The sequence below is a fragment of the Tachypleus tridentatus genome, chromosome 12 (assembly GCF_004210375.1).
Source record: "Tachypleus tridentatus isolate NWPU-2018 chromosome 12, ASM421037v1, whole genome shotgun sequence".
Lineage (NCBI taxonomy): Eukaryota > Metazoa > Arthropoda > Merostomata > Xiphosura > Limulidae > Tachypleus > Tachypleus tridentatus.
The window spans coordinates 5,777,114-5,789,789 of record NC_134836.1 but is presented as its reverse complement, the minus strand read 5'-3'; the positions used below and the strand labels follow the sequence as shown (position 1 = coordinate 5,789,789).

Here is a 12,676-nt window from a genome sequence, read left to right as displayed (position 1 = left end):
GGACTGGAAAGGCCAACTTCAGGTGACTAATGCTTCTGTTTGAACTACCCGTCATCCTGGTGAGTTATTATTAAAATTTTGCTACTTGTCTTTTAAAACTTTTATTACTTTACTTTTTGAAGGTGGTCATAACATCAAATAACTCAGAACCAGAATTGGAAAGGCCAACTTCAGGTGACTGATGGTGGTTTGTACTTACCTGTCAGTCTTTCAGGTGAGTTACCAGTTTTTTTTCTCAGTATTTTGCTTTTCCACCCTCTCCTGATATTGGGGTTCATACTGAGCATTTTGTATCTCAGTTACATAATAATGTGAGGATGTTTCTCCTCCATAGGCTACAGACAAATTTGCTTTGGCAAATGATTTTTTATTTCTGGATTCACAACAGTTGGAATCCATGATGGTAGATCTTGATTGTCCTGTTCTTTTGTCGAATGCCGAATTTCTTACCTTCATCTTCATCCTCATGTCTATCCTTGTCAACCATTCATCTTCTTTCTAAGGTGATCCTTTTTGATCCTGAAGGTTTCTCATAGGATATTTTTTTTCCAAATTACTTCTTTATTGACAAGTCTGTCAACTTTAGCTCTTTCATTATATTTCTGGTTCATCTGTTGGGATCTTTTGAGGAGAGATGTGGTTTTTGTCCCTTGTTCATTTGTCACCTTTTTAACTGTGGGATTTATGTCTCATCCTTTTTCTCCATTGGTTGGTTTGATTTTTGATGATCTTACAGCAATTTTGGAATCTTAGATGGAATTTGTGAAACAACAAATGTCTCTTTTTTTCCTTCTTGGCTGATTGTTTATCTCACATGGAACTTTGAAAATTCCATATATATGTTCACCATTCTACTCCTTCCCAACCCTTACCTATTTCTTCCACAAGGAGATCCTTTTCTTTCTCTTGTTTGCAATTGTCTGATCATGATCCATATAGAAAATTCTACAGTTGTGGCATATATCGATCACAAGGGAAAAGTACCCATTCTCATTCTCTTTGTTCATGGATATTGGATCTCTTATTTTGGGTTCACACAAAACATATTCATTTCCTTATGTGTAATGTTTCAGATGATTCCAGTGTTGTTGCAGATCATCTTTCCCACCCAGACAAAATTTATTGGTCAACATGTGGTCTTTATATATTCAGGTTTTCCAGTGGTTGTGCATTCTTTGTGATTATGTTGCACACACAGCTTCCTTCCATTGTTCCTGTCGATTCATCCTTTGCCAACTGTCCTTTGTTCATGATCTGTTTTCTTCCACCCTTATCAGTTGGGTTTGGTTTTTAATGCAGTTGGCATATTCTTCTTTGTTTCCTTCACATTAGGCACCTCACTTTTCCCCGATGTCTCATCTGCATCATCCACTGCAAAAAAATCTTCAAGAGGGCATGTGGACTACTTCTGATACTTTCATCATTTTCTCTCTGTATTCTATAGCTATTTCTTCCTCATTGAGTGATTGTGTTCCACCTGTTGTCATTATTCAGACCTCAGTATAACTATAACCAGGTGAGTTTTTTTTTCCTTATTTATTTTTTCAGGAGCCAATTTGATGTTTATATCCTGATCCTTCTCTGTGGTGAGTGATGGCTGGCCAGGTATACTTCCCTTACTTAGTTTGTTATTCAAATCTGCACTGAAAGGCTAAGCTAACTTAATTTCATTTTTCATCCATGGTCATTAAAACACACATTGTTCTGCAATAAACTAGAGGTGTGGTGTTCAGCAAGGCAGCTTGTGGGTTATTCCTCGTGATATATTTGCTTCTTAAATATGCCTGCTCCTAGACTGTACTTGCCCATAGACTTCGTTAGTATAGCAAAAGGGGATAGCTGCTCATTCCTGCCATTCATTAGATTGAATAAATCAGGTTTGGTCTGCTATTCATTACAGGGTTTTGTGGTCACCCATCACACTGTCTCTGTTTTGAATGTTCCTATACAAGGAGTTATATGTGCTGTGTTCAAAATGAGAATAGCTATGTATGTAAGTGGAAGTAAGTTCCTGTTAGAACTTTGGATTAGCTTATTTTCATTACATTTAATTAAAATTTATGTCATTAGGTCGTAAGCAGCTTATGGAAATAAAGGTTGAGACATTGTTTGTGTCATTAGGTAATGAACAGCTTATGGAAGTAAAGGTTGGGGCATGTTTATTTTTATCATAATACAATAAGTATATGATTTATAAAATAAAGGTTATGAAATGTTTCATATGGTTCAATAGTAACTACTGTTGTTAAATAAATATTGCTTAAAAGAACTACACAACAAATGTTTATATGTATTAGAAAACCTTTTAAATTATTGTTAAACAAAACTTGCTTTAGAAATGACTAGTGTCTTAACTACTCGCCAACCAGAAAGTGTTTGATGTACAGAAACTTTGTATTATGTAACTTGTAGGATCTACATAGGAATCTGGCTACATCAGAGGAACAACACAGAACTCAAGTGAAGTTGTTAGATGAGGCAGAAGAGGAACGTCAGCATCAGAAACGTCTTATAATGCAGCTAAATTCTCAGCTTCAGGTGTTGTAAGTATACAATATGGTGATGATATATTAAATTGGTTATCTTTGTAAAGGATGTACAAATGACCAATATAAATAAACAACCACTTAACCTTATGGCTGCAGGCTGAGCTCTCAGAGTGAATATGATATTGCTTTGGTCATATTTTCTTACAAAAATAAAACTGTTGAGTTAAAGCGTGTGAAATCTGACATAAATATTCCTAAAAGTACATGCTTTCAGAAAAAATAAAATATTTAATTTTACTGTTTTTAATATTCTTTATCACCTGTTGTTATGCATACTCGTGTCTGAATAGTTCATTTGCAAGGTGATTCTTATATGAAGTATAAAAATACTATTTTTAATCTTACAGTTTTTACATTTCATTTGCATAGTTTCTAGGATCTCATAAATGAATGTCAAAAGTTTTTTTTAATTAAGGTAAATGTTTATATTTTATTTTGCATTTTCTTTACTATATCACTATTTATTATCATCAACATACAGTGCAATGAAATGTGTATAAATAACAAATAAAAATGTATATGTATCTTTCAACTCTTTGTAGAAATACACTAAATTAATTGTATTTTTCATATGCTTAATTTCCTGTCTTTACCATTTCACTAACTTTTGTTTATTTTTAGCTGTAGCATAGTGGTTCATAGAATGTCTGATAATACCATATTAACAGTGACAAAATGTATTTTGTCTATCCAGGTTTTGTGTTTTTTTCTAAATTTGAAACATGTATTATCTACTTGTCTTTAAAATGCAAAGAAAAATAAATGTTTATTACCAACAAATATTTTTCATCTTATCTACAGTTGAGAGAGTTGAAAATTTGTGTTAGAGTTTAAAATGTTTTAAGTGGGGAATAAATGTTACTTAATAAATATTATTTTGGCATTTTAACATGTATTATCTACTTGGAGTTAAAACAAAGAAAAATAAACGTTTATTATTACCAAGGTTCTTTTAACCCTTGTATGGTTGAAAGAGTTGAAAATCTGTGTTGAAGTGTCTGTTGTATGTTTTCTGCTTCCTGACCTAGAATACAGTGAAAAACCTTAAAGAGTGCTGTGTAAATCTCTTTCAGGATACATATATATGTCTGTTCAGGATAACATTTCATTTAACTGCATAGTTTTTACTAAAAATGTGATTAAAGAGTTACTTTGAAACTGAAGAAATAAATGAAGTGTGGGTGAATTTTTAAGGTTCATGCAAATTCGTTTCAATTAAATTCTGTGATTTTCATTAATGGATATTAATGTTCAACTATGATTTCTTATCATTTTGATGAATTTTTGTACTAGTCATGGTTATAACCTTTCACAATCCACACAATAAGTTAAACTCGTAAAAATCATTAAACCATTGAAATATGATTTTTAAGACACACATAATACATAATTAAATAAAATATAAAAGTAAGACCTAAATAAAATTTAACTGTCTCTCTAACTATAGCATATTTAGGTAAGAAGCCATTGTAAGTGCTATAGTCAATCAAGCAGACAACAGTATTAACTGTATTACCTGTGTTTATGTATGAAAACTGGGCACCAACTCCTAGCTAACTACTGGTGGAGTACAGAGTAAACTGAGTTATTTCTAATGACTATATAGACTTGTGCCAATTATTACGTGTATGTTGTAGATCTCAAGTCAATGTATAGAAGGTGGGCATGTCACCCATCAGGGATTGGAAAGTTTATATTCATTTCTCAGACAACACACCTGCAGACTTTAGATATCACCTATTAAATAGTTTCAAACACACATACACACATTAGTGAGTAGATTCTCGTCTACACTGACACATATAGCTATGAGTGATCCACTGTCGAAGTCTTGATTTTTCATATCAAGTGGATCATGTGACAAAAATTACAGTTTAAGTATTTTTTGAAGCCTTGCCTTTGAAACTAAAAAAATAAAACTGAGATGATATAAAAATTTAAATAATAACATACACTATTATGTTAATTTCATTAATTTTGTCCCGATAGTAAAGTGAGTTAATTAAATATTTAATGTGACATATTACCATAAGCAGAAAGGAATTTAAAGATTTACCATAGGTTGTAGGGTCAAACAAAGAACATGATACTTTTTGTGAAGTATTTTCAGAACAAACATTTGTAAGAATAAAGTTGAATTCAGAACAAACATTTGTGAGAATAAAGTTGAAGAGTATTAGTGGTAGTATGGTAGTATTAATAAGATAATTTAGCATTATCTTGCAATTAGCATAAAATTAACTATTACAGACACATTGTGTTTTAGGCTTATTTCATATGTTTACATTATTTTCCATCTCAGACATTTTGTCTCCATTTCTGTTTTGTGTAGTTGTTGTACAATACTAGTAAATGTTATGCAAGTTATGAATGTATGTGTTGTTTATACTTTTGCAATTGCAACTTATTGGGCAACTACATATCTTCAAAACACTTGAAATTGTTATTAGGTAGTGCTAAAACACAAACTATGTAAGCTTGTCTCTAGATGAAACATGTATTGTTGTTATAGCTATCATTTACACACTTTTCCATTGAACTGAATAAATGAAGACTAAATATATTTAAAGCTGCCCGACAAATTAGGGAGTTATAAAGGCTGTAGTTACTACATATTATTTAATAGCAAGATTGTTTGCCACTTGAGAAAAGTTCATTCTGAGTAAACATCTTTAGAAGACATGTGCTTGAAAACAGGAAAGTTTTAAACTGAAATAGGTACTGCAAGAAATATGTGCTCAAGAAATTCCATCATCATATACTGTTCTGCTTCAAAGTAGAAAGAATGACCTTAGAATTCCCCCCCCCCCAAAAGGAAATTTGCCTTGTTTAAATGTATCATCTATTTTTTTTTTCTAAAATCATTAGGGAAGAACTAAATGTTTACCAAAGCCCAGCTTTAAGAATTATCTCATTTCACTTAAGCTAAAATTTTCCAAAAGCTAGAGGGTTTACAGATATTTAATTTGTATTTATAAAGTATTTTTTGTTACAGCTGCAAAAAACTTGCAGTGAAAGTAATGCAGTGAATGGGTTATACTGTGTTATATCTACGTGAATAATGTCTGTTGATTTTTCTTATGAATTCAAAACAGTATCATACTTCCTATTCTAAAAAATGTCACAGTATATTTATTTCACATAGCAGAAATGATCTTTTATGAATTGCTATTATATATAACAAGCATGCATGTATGGTATTTCATGATTGTAATAATCTTCACTTTGATTTTCTTTAACAACATGTTTAAAACTTTTTGAAGTGAACATATCTATAATACGTGTATCTTGTATATTTTTACATGTGGAATAATTTGAATTTGGGTAATGTGGTAAGGTTATTCCACTAATTATAATAATTTAATGATATTGTGATAATCTACTGAGCATCTATTAAAATAATAGCTACTGAACTAAGTATCTAAGGGTTGTTCTAATGCTAAGTAATAATATCTTAATTATCTACAAAACTAACGTAGATATGGTAAATATGGCTCTGTTCTAACAAAGAAATAAAATTCTGAGGTAAAGCAAATACATAGTATCTCAAGTATGTTTCTTCCTGTATGTGATGTGTATATATTGATTCTGAGTTTTTGCATGAAAATTGTGTTTTAGACAAGAAGAAGTTCAAGATTCTCTTGAGAACAAAGAAAAAATAAAATCTATCATAACTGCTTCAGGAAGTGAAAGAATATGGTTAGAAAAAACTCGCAGGACTCTAAATGACCAAATAGATGCCCTTAACAGTGAAAATGATCGTTTGCATACAATTTTGCGAGACTATCAACATAAAGTAGAGAAGCTTGAAGAGGAAAGAGAAGATCTTATTTCACAAGATCATTACTACAAGCTTGAAAAGGAAAGAAGGTTAGTATTAGTGGTATGAAAGTCAGCTTTTGAAATAATTTAGTTCATGCTGCAGTTTTATAGATTGTACATCAAATTGCCATAAAACTTTAATTTGTAAAATTAAAACAAGTTTACAGTTTGAAAATCAAATGAAAAAAAAAACTGCTGAATTAAAGCAAGTTATCAGATTATCATTTGAAAAATTTATGAATCCTTACCAGTTTCCCATTGTTAAGTATACTTAGAAGATAACAATTAATTAATTTTACTAATAAGATATTACAAGGTATACACTGTACACATCTTGGTGTTTTTAGTAGATGCTTTCATTAAATCATTAAATGCATTAAGTATAAGACATCACAAATTATAATCATGTGATATATAGTACAATGTGAAATTCTAAAAAGAAAATTAAACCTAACACTGGATTATTTTGTTCCTCTTGGATATAATTCTAATGAGTGCTGACCTACTTAGGTTCATTTATTGTTAAGCAAAAGTTATTTTCTATTATATGTAATGTTCAAAAACTGTAGACTTAAGAAGATTTATTTTGTACTTGCATTCAATTAAACACACCTTGGTAATAAATTCTTTACTGTTAATGACTATAAAAAACATAAATTTTACATTTTTACATAGAATTTATATTTACATTTATGAAGTTATGTAGAGAATGTCTTACACGTGATGTATTCATGACTTTTTTAGATATATGTGTGTGTGTGAATACTGTTTTTAATGCTATGATTCTTTCACTAGTATAGTGGTTTATATGCTGTCTTGCATGTTGTGTTTAATACATTTGGGCATAAAGCTTTAGAATATTGCAATTTAAAATGACATTTTATTCTTGAAAGTACTTGTATCTCCTACCAATGTTGCTGGAACTCTGTGTAGTTGTTGTTTAATATTGTAGATATCAAAGTTCTGTTTTTCTGCTGCAAGACACTGTTGCTGTTGCATATTGTAGATATCATAGCTTTGTCTTCATAGTACAATATAATGTTATGTGTTGTTGATATCATACATTTGTTTCCCTAGTATAGTACAGATAGATATAGAATTGGTTTGGTAGTGCAGTACATTGCAGCATTATTGTTCTCTATTGTAGATATAGCTTTGTTTTGCTAGTACAGTACAGTACAGTTTTATTTTTGTAAGTTGTAGATATTGTATCTTTTTTGCTTTTCCACTATAGTATTGTTGTTGTATATTTTAAGTATCATATCTTTGTTTTGCTACTACAATGCAGTATTGTTATTGTAAATATAAATGTTTTGCTGGTGCAATAGTGTTGTTGTACATAAAATAGCCTTGTATAGTTAGTTCAAAACTGTTGTTATTCGTCATAGATATTGTATCTTTGTTTTGGAGGTACACTGCAGTATTGTTTATTGCAGGTATCATTATTGATTTTGCTAGTACAATGTGTTGCTGTTTTAGATATAATTGTATAGTTACTAACTACAATTTTGTGTTTGTTGTATAGTGAAGATATCATAATTGTGTTTTGTTGCTTCATTGGAATGTTCCTATTGTATATTGTCGATTTATTTTGCTACTACAGTAGTTGTTGTTGTTGTAACTTGTTGATATCATAACTTTGTTTCACTAGTGGAAGTGTTGTTGTTGTATGTTTCAGATATAGCGTTGTTTTAGTTGTACAAAACAATGTTTTACATTGTAGATATTATACCTTTGGTTTACTAGTACATTGCAGTGTTGTGTTATATTTCAGATTTCATTGATTTGATTTGCTATTACAATACATTATTTTTATATGTTGTAGGTATCGTAGCTTTGTTTTGCTAGTATTGTACAATGTTGTATGTTGTAGATATATCTTTGTTTTGCTGTTAAAATAGTTATATTGTTGTGTATTGTACATATTTTAATACCACAATATATTCTTGTTGTATATGGTAAATATAGCTTTGTTTACTAGGTACAGTACAGTGTTGTTGCTGTTCAATATTGTAGATTTCTTTTCTTGTACAAAACAGTTTTGTTGAATATTCTAGACATCACATATTTATTTAGCTATTTCATTATATTAGTGTTATATTGTAGGTATTATAGCTTTGGTTTGCTATTACAATACAGTGTTGTTGCTGTACGTTGTAGATATCATAACTTTTTATTGTTAGTGCATTACAGTGTTGTTGTTGTAGATATAGCTTCGTTTTTTCTAGCATAATACAGTGTTGTTTTCTTATTAATATGGCTTTATTTTGCTAGTATAATATAATGTTATTGTTGTGTGTTATGAGTATCACAGTTTTGTTTTGATAATATAATGTAATGTTATATATTGTAGATATCTTTATTCTGTTAATACAATGCAATGTTGTTTTTGTATCTAGTAGATTTAGCTATGTTGTAGATATAATAGCATTGTATTGGCAGATAGAAACAATGTTATTGTTCACTGTAGATACTGTACCTTTGTTTTAGTGGTACACTTCAGTGTTGTTGTTTATTGCAAGTATCATAGGTTTGTTTTGTAGGTAGAGCACAGTTTTGTTGTTGCAAGTTGTAGATGTCATAACTTTCTTTTATTGGTAACCTGCAGTGTTGTATATTTTTGACATCATAGCTTTGTTTTGCCATTACAACACATTGTTATTGGTATTGTAGACATCATAACTTTATTTTGTCAGTAAAGTACAGTGTTGTATATTGTAGATATAGCTTTGTTTTGCTAATACAATACAATGTAGTTGTTGTATGGTGTAGGTATTGTAGCATGGTTTTCCTGGCACAAAACATTTTATTGTTGAAAGATTTAGGTATCATAGTTCTTTTTTGCTTGTATAATACTGTGTTAGATATTGTATATGTATCTTTGTTTTGCTAGTACAATACAGTGTTGTTGTATATTGTAGAAAGCATAGCTTTGTGTTGATGACACAGTACAGTTTTGTTTTTTTATCTCAAGTGAAAAATACATAGGAGCACTGGAAAATCAACTCTCTGTATTGAAAGAGGAGATAATAGGTGAGAAGGAAGTGTTGAGTAGAACTAAACTGGAGTCCGAATTTCTTCAGCATGAAAAATCTAATCTTGGTAAGTAAAGTTATTAAGCATCCATAATTAAGACATGTAAGGTTTATCCTGTACAATACTTTGTATGAGAAATATTCTTCGTAGGACTTAGATACTTGAAGTTTTTATTAGCTTTCCTTCTCAGGAAATATCTAATTTAGTTGCATGGTTACATCCTTCTCATGACCTTCCTACTTAAACTACATGTCTATATACCTTCTGAAGACTTACCTACTTAAATCATTTGTTTAAGTAACCTCCTATACATATATGTTCTTTTCCAAGATTTATCTACTTAACTCTTTCAGAAGGGCTCAGTCCCTGGGATTTACTTTGTTTTATGCTTGTTATAATTTTCTTGCTATTACTTTTAAATTAATAAGCAAATGTTAACAAAACTTAAGGTTTGTTAAGTAGTGTTTTTCTCATGACTGTTTTCTTTTCATGTGTTGGCTATCAAACATGCAAAGTAATTTTCAATTTAAAATTAAAAATACTTTGGTGAATCAGAAAAATTTCAAATACACGTGTATTCTTATAATGTCCAGATAGTTATCAAATGTTTTTCAAGAAAAACGTTATATTTTACCTGTTATTTTCACTGATGAACCTCTGTATGGATTAAGCTGATTTAACCAATCTTGTAACCACCACAAAAATTAGGAAATAAATTTAAATTATGCCATTTTTGTTCTAGAATGACAAAAAATTGTAACAGGAAAATGCAAATGTTTAGACTAGATAGCTTAAGTTTCATAAAATTATACATTTATATTTTTTTATTATATTGACCTTTCAACCATACCTGGCAAACAGTATAGAAGTAACAGTGATATGGTGTATGTGCACTCATGTTATTGTATCTAGTAGTATAAAAGTGACCTTTAGTCTTTATAAAATGACCTGTTTTCGCTGTGTTTTAGTGGATTGGAATGTGTAAAATACAGTCACATTTCAATCATTATATATAATATATGTATATACATTATTACTATTTACAAATAAGTTCTTACACTTATTTTTTTAATAATTTAAGAATGATTATCTCTTGTAGTTAAAAACTTTGTACTTGTTTGCTGCTTGTTGTAGGTTGCTAAGCCTTATAAACTTTTGCACATGGAAGATGTGAAACAATTTTTTTTTAGGTTTTTTAACATATACATTCTAAAATCAAGAATCATAAATGACTATGTTGATACCATAGAATTCCACAGTAATTTATCAAGCTTTGATTTAAGTTGTATTTGGATCTAAAAAATATGAAATTTTGAGCAAACTAAATATTCACATTAACAGTAAGAAAGTTTGTGTAGAAAGAACAAGACGATGTTGTGGTATTTGAAAATGGGTGAGAAAGTGAATGAGGGGACGTTCTGAGCTTTCAACTGATTATTAACATGTCATAGGTAAAATTAAGTATATATAAGGGAGTGTTTCCAGAAATGGAAGGAGGTGAGTGGTTCCACTGTATTTTATTCAGTACATGTGTAATTTGAGTTCCTTATCTATACAAAACTATAGTCTTTGTATTTTGATATAACAAACATATAATTGGAACCATTGCTGCATTCAACATACCACATGATACACTTAAAAGATTCCTATTTTTATATTTTACTTTTATAATGACAAATAAAGAATAAATATGAAAAACAAAAAACAAAGTATTTACCCAGTATTTTTTCTTGATGTTGATTGTCAAGGACATTTAAGCCTACTTTTAATACTAATGGTATTAATTCCTCAAATTAGGTGAGTTGAGGTAGTAGTATCTAAATATTTTAGTTATGTACTAACAGTTTTATTTTGTATAATGTTTGAAAAATGAAGAAATTAAAGTAAAAAAAACTTATAATCATGTTTTTTCATTATTTTCTGCAGTTCTATATTTTTGACTTTCCTCAGATTTGTCAATGGCCCATCAAATACATTTAACAGTAAATCTAAAATGGCATTCTGTCTTGTTGGTTCTCTGAGCACTTGGTATAGACCATATTGAATCACTTCAAAAACTTCTCTTCTTTACTAGTGAATTTTCTAAAATCCTAGTCTTTATGTCTGACATTAAAATATTTCATGGTTAGCACATTAGTATTCTTTTTTTAAGACAATCTTAATCCCATTATAAAATTCCTCTTTCTTATGATCTGTCTGATTAGGTGTCCTATAGGATTTGCTAGTAAAAAATTTTCTGTCTTTGCAACCTATTATTGTAACCCATGTAGATTCAACATCTGGACTATAATTTTTGTCTTCAGTTCCTTAAGGTTACAGTTCATGTAGTGAGCCATTCTATCTGCACTTTGAAAAACATTATCACTGTTCATTAACTTATATTTGATCATTTTATAGCTCTTCTTGTTATCAGTGTTCACCTAACATAACCAAGTTTTGATAATCTCATTTCAACTTGAGCCTCAAACTCATCCATTTTGTTTGTAATAATCCTAGTGTTAGAATAATATTATAAAATACCTGTTTTCCCTTGCTAGATTCAAAGGGTGTGCCCTCAGTATTCACAAAGACATTAACATACTGATCAGGCTTTTTCATAATCCACAGATGGGAGTTTGTACCCACACAAGATACAGAAGGTTATTTGTTTGTGGTGTCTTAGCATATATACCAATTTTGGGTCCACTACTTCTGAAGTTGGGATATGAATATGGATACAAAAACTCCAGCTCTAGAAACAAAATCTCATATCAGATTCAAGTTCATTGGTCATACTAGCCTATTTCTAGAACCCACCATGCTTGGGTGATTGTATGGCATATTTTAGCCTCCCTTGCAGTGAGGCTATGTCAAAAAGATAAGGATGCTCACTATACCATTTTTAATTCATCTGCCAAGTTGGTCTTGTTAACTTCAAAACTGGAAGGAGTTCATGAACACACCCACACCGTGAATAAATATAGGATAGCAACTGAATTTATTCTTGAGTCTACTATGTTTATTTATTTATATAACTTAAGCTTAATTTTATTTTACAATATTTTCTTTAATTATTCTATCATTTTGTTTACTTCCAGTTTTGCAAGCTTTCTCACTACTGTGTAAGTTTAGTTTTAATTATCTTTAATTAGAATCACCAGAGCTTTGTGAAACATTTTACTACCCTGTTTAATTGAATCCCATTTTCAACATTTGCATTTACCTTAAATAAATGCCCACACATCCCAGTAGTTGCTGTAATGCCTTATAATCTGCATCTACATCTAGGA

At 30.1% G+C, this 12,676-nt stretch overlaps 1 protein-coding gene across 22 annotated transcripts in view; it reads left to right on the top strand.

Moving 5' to 3' along the window:
* LOC143233272 (uncharacterized) overlaps positions 1 to 12,676 on the top strand; it is a 202,846-nt gene that overhangs the window by 71,839 nt on the left and 118,331 nt on the right. For all 22 annotated transcript variants that reach the window (XM_076469362.1, XM_076469358.1, XM_076469357.1 and 19 more), the window contains 3 exons: positions 2,413 to 2,543; positions 6,168 to 6,419; positions 9,346 to 9,473. In XM_076469362.1, the coding sequence (XP_076325477.1) occupies positions 2,413 to 2,543; positions 6,168 to 6,419; positions 9,346 to 9,473 (511 nt within the window). The remainder of the gene's footprint in view (positions 1 to 2,412; positions 2,544 to 6,167; positions 6,420 to 9,345; positions 9,474 to 12,676) is intronic.